The sequence below is a fragment of the Berghia stephanieae genome, chromosome 2, assembly GCF_034508935.2.
Source record: "Berghia stephanieae isolate SIO BIC M18660-M18661 chromosome 2, UCSD_Bste_1.3, whole genome shotgun sequence".
NCBI classification, from domain to species: domain Eukaryota; kingdom Metazoa; phylum Mollusca; class Gastropoda; order Nudibranchia; family Aeolidiidae; genus Berghia; species Berghia stephanieae.
The window spans coordinates 83148420-83155283 of NC_088361.1; the positions used below are offsets into that span (position 1 = coordinate 83148420).

General features: G+C 34.2%; 1 protein-coding gene across 1 annotated transcript; it reads right to left on the reverse strand.

Moving 5' to 3' along the window:
• Window positions 1-731: 731 nt before the first annotated feature.
• Window positions 732-5007, reverse strand: LOC144965669 (transmembrane protein 230-like). Its single transcript, XM_078901247.1, has 4 exons — window positions 4975-5007; window positions 4005-4177; window positions 3349-3471; window positions 732-2781 (listed from the first exon to the last, which is right to left on the reverse strand). The coding sequence occupies exons 2-4, from the start codon at window positions 4089-4091 to the stop codon at window positions 2644-2646; spliced, it is 348 nt and encodes a 115-aa protein (XP_078757373.1). The 5' UTR covers window positions 4092-4177; window positions 4975-5007; the 3' UTR covers window positions 732-2643.
• Window positions 5008-6864: the final 1857 nt, after the last annotated feature.

Below are 6864 nucleotides of genomic sequence, written 5' to 3' on the forward strand. Positions count from 1 at the left end.
GGCAGAATTATTTCGAATGACAGACAGCACTGACTTAACAATATACTTGTAGTTAGTGACAAGAAATTCAGATCAACAGACAACACACATTTTTAAAGCTGTACAAAGGATAGGCAACATGTGACTCTCCCCCTCAAACCGGTAATATGACAGGATCAACCAAAGAGGGGCATGCAAAAGCAACCCCAAGCAACTCAACCCCTGGGTCAAGTCTGCATAAAATTTCAAATTCTTAAAGCAAATAGAAGACTAAAATGGATGGATTTATTGATGGAAAAAAAATGTACTTTTTCTAAATATCAATGTGAAAATAATCTGGTGCAGATGTGAGCTGAGAAAATTGGTTCCCTGCTTTTTTAAAAACTCCTTCCTTACAAATAATTTTCAGTATTTTTCCAAAATGGCAGGCTTACCGAGCAGAAATATTGATTTTTTAAAACTCAAAAAAGTTCTCTACATAACAACTTTATGTTCTTATTGATTAAAGAAAGATCATTCTTCAAAGTTTGTGATGTACAAAATAAATCCGAATGAGAAAAATGTATATTGTGTCATAACAAATGTGACGATTTTGCTGTAGGTGGTAAGGAGAGGGTTAATGAGCCATGTTTTTGAGTGACACCTGTCTTGATGCCAAAAGGAGATTTTAATCTAAAATGACTAGAAATGTGAAATGTTAAGTCTTATATACATTTCTCTTGATCAAACATATCAACTTAACCTTAGTCTCATTTTTTTTTTACTTCGATTTAAATTTTCATCATTTAAATCACCCAAACAAAACACCGCTTTGAGGAAGTGAGTCACATGCTACAAGGTGAGTCAAAAATAGCGAGCCCACCTCTATCACATATAATTTATACTATTATAAAAAAACATGCAAACATGCCAAAATAATTACTCACATTGGGAACACTGATTTTAGTTTGAATCTTTTCACAATATTTGACATTAATGAAAAAAAAGTATGAACCAGTGCCAGGCAACACAGAAAAAAATACAAGTTAACTCTCCCGAGTTCACCTTCAGTGAAAATTGAATAAATTTGTTTGATTTCCCATCTGTATTCAAGAGAATTAAAACCATCCCCAAAAATCAAAGGTAATCAGGAGGTCTGAGGTTCAATCCGCAGTTAGGCAGGCTGATTTTTTTTCTTGTATTTTTCTTTCTCCTTCGTATGGCACTGGATTATACAAATCTTTTCAGATACTTATCTTTAACCAGTGCCTGCTCTCTAATTTGTCAGTCTGTCAGTAATGGTACATTTCCTATCATTATTGCATCTTGTAGACATTCTAAAAAAAAATGTGTGGGTTGTTAGATTTTTTTCCTCAATCACAACAAAACCAACAAAAAAAAAATTTTTTTATAAAAAAATAGAAAAATATTAATCGACTATCTGATGAGCAATACTTGTCAAGATTTTAAATCTTAATTAAAAAACTGATGGGAAAGCGGAGTTGGATTATAAATTTATACATCATATAAGTGATATTTATTCTTTAATCTTTAAAACTTACATTTAAATGTTACACCAACATATTATAAAAAGGGCACTGGTTATGTGATCCTTAGTAACAAGCTGATACAATAGCTGTAAAATATCTGTCACCAAAAGTTTTACAGTCTTGCATAAACATTAACATGCCGCTTTCTATGCTGCCGTATTCTGAAAAAAACACATTCTTAAAATTTTCCACAGAAAACTAGTCCTTCAAATATTGATCGATTAAAATGACTCTAATCTTGTCAAAAACCACCAAACCCGAGACTTCCTTGAAAACAATATATCAAATAAAACCAATTATGAATTAAATGTAAATTCAACATCAGCAGAGATAACAAAAAGGAACTGCCTTCATGAAAGAAATAGAAATCACCCCCAATTCATCAAAGCACATTTTATAAATAAGGAATGAAATTTCACATGTATGACCAAATTGTTCAAAGCCGTAAAGGAAATGTAATAAATTGTTATTTAATTTGTGTCTAGCATATAGCTGTGGCCTTGACCCTTTGAGGTGAATGAAAGGAGCCTGAGTATTTCTATATCAAAACATAAAACATTTACTTAGTCCAAAATTTAAGTTTCATTTAAAAGAAAAAAAACAACAAAAAAACCCACATTTGCCTGTGGCATCGTTTTGCATATAGGAATAGAGATAATCCATCAAACAAACATCTGATGTCAGGAGCAATCACCTTGTTGTCCAAAGTTTACAAATTGGATGTTAATAATCTTGCCCAATAAAAGAAAAACAAAAGTGCCTGAAGTGAGGTTACAGAAATAGAGAATCTGTAGAAAAGCGGATTTTGAGAAGAATAAAAAAAGCTTTACATACTTCCAAGTTGTATAATTAACTTCAGGGAAAATTTCTTTTAAAAATAAACAAAAGAGCAAAATATTCATTCAGGGATATTGCAGAACAAAAACAAATAATTGTTCCTCTTAAAGTCAGGAGTGTAAAAATATTTATACATTACATACAAAAAAGAAATAGAGAATTTTTTCAGCAAAACCTAAGAGGCTGAAGATTTCTGTCAGGCAAAGAAGGAATGGAATGTAAAATAACTGGAAGTTATTCTGGTAACAGGTCACTTGTGGCATGTCAAGATGTGCTGTGTCCAAGATTGTCTGTGTCTTTAGTCGTACTCGGGAATGTCATCATAAGAGTAACCCTCATATCCTTTGTAGGCATAATAGGCAATACGGACATGGTAAACGCCAGGGATGAACATGAGGGACCCCAGGATGAGCACAGGCCAGGTCCTGTCGGAATACTAGCAGGAAAGAAATATGATAATAAACATTATGGCTGGTGACCTTAACCACAGAGGTGTAGGGGCCTGAAACATTCTTTTTGTTGTTTTCAATCTCAATCAGCCTTGGAATTAATTTGCAGTAGTGGCAATGACAATTACCATTTTTTTAAAAAGATTGGTCTCAGTGCTTAACCATTAATTATGATATTCTTGCAGCATGCATTTAACAATAGGGGCACGCCTTTCCTGCAGGGATACGGTCAGGGCATGTTCTCAATGATATAAACCATCAAACCTAATAAGGTTTACGTCGTAGGTCCACTTCTATATTATACAATGTTTTATGATGATGATAAGTAAAAAATTTATCGAGATTATTGGGCCACTTTTGAAAGATTTAATGAATATTCATACTATGAAAGTAATTACCACACTATTATGCTTGGCGCAGTGATCCGCAAAAATATTTCACACAAAAGCATTACACAGAAGCTTAGTTGAAGAAAGGGTTAATCCCAAAACATTTTAGTAACATAATTTGCTATTTTCAAAACGACACATTTTTAAAAACCTCAGTGTTTTTACCTTGGCATCGATGTACCCAGTCAGCAACAAGGCTCCAACGATGATGAGAACGGTTCCTCCAACGAAAAGCGCTGTTGCCAACATGATAGCTTTGTATGGCACCTTGGTGGGAGGTCTCTCAAACTGTTAATGGTATATAATATAATTAAAAAGTTTGGAAATTGGAATAATGTTTTGTTGATTAGATTATCTTATTCAACAGGCAGTTTAAGTAGAGGGGTGATCATTATCAGATTAAGAGTGCTAAAGTCTCATCTTGCAACAAATTCAAGTGATGCTCATAGTGATCAAGAGGGTGACAATGATTGGAAACGATCTGACCCCAGCTATGTACTCTTGGGTATGGCATGGGCAAGTTTGAAATTCTAACATAAAACGAACAACTTGCAGGTAATTTGTAATTTTTTAAATTTAAAAAAAGTTGTTATAGCCTAATGAATAAAAAATCCTCACTGTATTGTATTGAGCATAGCAAAAAGCACAAAACGGTAAAGATGAGCATTTTTTAATATGTAATCCTAAGGCAGAGATTTCTTGCTGTTATCACTATCAATCCGCATCAGTATCAGAGATTGACAGGGTTGTTTGTTTTTTCTTCCATTATCCTAGCCAATGGTTGCAGAAGAATAGAATTAATAAACGCAAAGGGGACTTGCCTGCAAGTCAGCATAACCATCACCTGCAGCATTTCGAGACAGGAATTTGTACTTGGACTCATTACCACTTATAAACTTCCTGCCCATGATGAGTTGCTCTGTATCATCCGCCACTTTGATGGTTTGGTCGGCAACGAACTCTCAACAAAATAAATTCCACCTATCTCTGATACCTGAAATAATAATAATAATAATAATAATAATAATAATAATAATAATAATAATAATAATAATAATAATAATATATGATCGAAAGTTAAATAAAATTGGACGTTTTTATTAATTTTCCCACGACGGTAGTAGAAGTGGAATACTGTACTGTAAAAAGAGCTCTAGAACTCAACTTGAACACTGAACTTGAGCCCTCAACTCAATGATCAGCCCTCTATCACTATCCTACACTCACTTGTTGAATCTAGATTAAGATTATAAAATAATATCTAGATATAGATAGATATTATAAAAAGGAGTTGAGACTTGAGACTGAGACTAAGAAGCAGGGTTACTTTTATTATTATAATTATAATTATAGATAGACGTCTAGTCAAGTTATCTTCATCTAAAAGTAAGTAAGAAACTAAAATCTACGAGACGAGGCGGATAAAATTGGCTCGTCTCAAAGCAGACTCACCCATTATTTTAAAAAAACTGAATGGATTCAATTAAAGAATAAATATAACAAAAATGAGAGGAAGAGGAATGTGTTTGGTTTTTGTTAAGAGGAGAAAAAAAATCGATCGATGATGGTTTCAATCATAGTCAGGTTAACCAGGTCGGGAGATGAATCAAATGTCAAATACAATTCACTCATTATCAAGATAGTCAGCATTCCCTATTAATTATTTCTATTTAACATTTACCAAACCACACAATTATAATTTGACCCTCTTTACGGTGGTAGAAGTTTCAAATAAGTTTTATATTTGTTTCTTGACGTGGTACTTTTTTTGTTTGTTTGTTGTTTACTTACCGTTCATTCCTTCATCCCAGTCTAGGTAGGATTGGAGGTAAAAATTGTCATGCAGTGAAAAGAAGAAGTACATAATTTGGGTAAATGAAATGATGATGTAGGTATGCTGGATAACCTTACGTCTTTACCAAGTATCAAACCTGTCTCGGTACATCAGATCAAGATATTCTTTAAAAAAAATAGATACAAGATTCACATCTGAACGCTGCCTTTTGGCGTAATGCTATATCATGCACGTAAGAGAGCGGTCATTATAAGAAAAGAAAGAAGCATTTTATCGCACTGTCAAAATTAAAGCACCACAACCATGGCCTACTTGAGAGTTACATCATGACCACAACTCTTTCTGTATGAGGAATTTATGGTCTCCAGTATTGCATGCAAAAAAGCCTCTCGTTGAGCATCTTCTTGTTTTATAATCTATTAGTTAACTATACGAAGGTATATTAGATTATGTCTAAGTTAAAATTTTACCTTTAATAATTTCACTTCCCCAAAGCAAAATACCATACTACTTGTTATCTTTGTCCAGGAATGGAACTGAATGGTTTTGCCCAGGCCATGGCTGGAAAGATTTGTGAGACGGGAGACCGAAAACACACGATAAGAATGAGTTATTCTTTTATGAGTGAGATGTATATTCCATAAATACCCGTCGTATCATATATAATTATCTAAAAGAGTAAATCTCTCTCTCTCTCTCTCTCTCTCTCTCTCTCTCTCTCTCTCTCTCTCTCTCTTTCTCTCTCTCTCTCTCCCTCCCTCTCTCTCTCTCCCTCGATCTCTCTCTCTCACTCTCTCTCTCTCTATGTGTGTGTGTGTGTGTGTGTGTTTGTGTGTGTGTGTGTGTGTGTGTGTGAGAGAGAGAGAGAGAGAGAGAGAGAGAGAGAGAGAGAGAGAGAGAGAGAGTTGACCAAAGGAAGAGTGGTAATAACGTTTAACGGCGCTTGAGACACTTCGAGGTCATTTCAGACCTTTTAAAAGAAATAGTACACAACAAAACCAATAAAGAAATATTCAATGCAAACAGGGAGTTTGCTAAATTTCAGGATTAGTTGCCTTCTTTACCATTGGGTGAGAAGAAAGAGGGAGCACAAAAAACAAGACTTGCCAACTCGATAATCTAAAAATCTAAAAATTTGTATTTTTTGGGAGATAAATATTGTAGTCGCTCTAGTTTACATTTAAAAACAACAATATACACTCACGAGGGTTAATAAATAACACATCAAAATCCTTAAAATTATGTAGCCCGGTATCAACTTTCATTTTCATTAAATTTTTATGACTTAGAGATGCTCATGACGTTCTGAAATTTAAGCCAAAAATTTCGTAATTTTACGAATTTATCTAATAGAAGGCAGGTCTGAAAAAGAGATTTATATGAACTAGGTCAAAGGTCACCAAAAAATCTCACATGAACACCTTTCAAAGGATCCCAAACGGAAAGAAGACATTCTGGCGGTTTTGAACTCAAAAAGACAATCACCCAAACCAAAATACCATATCTTGCATTATGAAATCAATTTCTTGGCGTCTAAATGCTTTGAGACAAGGGGGGTTCATATAGCTCACCCAACAACTCAATCTCTGCTGAGTGAGCAGTCGGGTTAGAAAAGACATCGACTGGTTCAACCCACGGGTAAGTTTTTACCTCTTATCATTTTGATAACAATTAAATTTCACTTATCGGGACCGACTCATCCCGACATAACACCGTTGTCAGATGTTGGAACTTTTATATAGCGCAGTATCCACTTAACCTGTTCAACTCGTTTTAAAGAGGGCCCCAAGCAAACAACAAGACTTATAATATAGGACGAGATAATATGACGCCAGTTTGGAAATATTACAGGGTTTTTGGGTTTTTTTTTTTTCAGAAGGAGACAC

Bases quoted from the DNA above. Each gene is read 5' to 3' on its own strand.
- LOC144965669 (XM_078901247.1), bottom strand. From the start codon at position 4,091: ATGGGCAGGAAGTTTATAAGTGGTAATGAGTCCAAGTACAAATTCCTG. The intron at 3,472-4,004 runs GCAAGTCCCCTT...TACCATTAACAG, and splicing joins ATGGTTATGCTGACTTGCAG to TTTGAGAGACCTCCCACCAA. The intron at 2,782-3,348 runs GTAAAAACACTG...CTTTCCTGCTAG, and splicing joins CTGGGTACATCGATGCCAAG to TATTCCGACAGGACCTGGCC.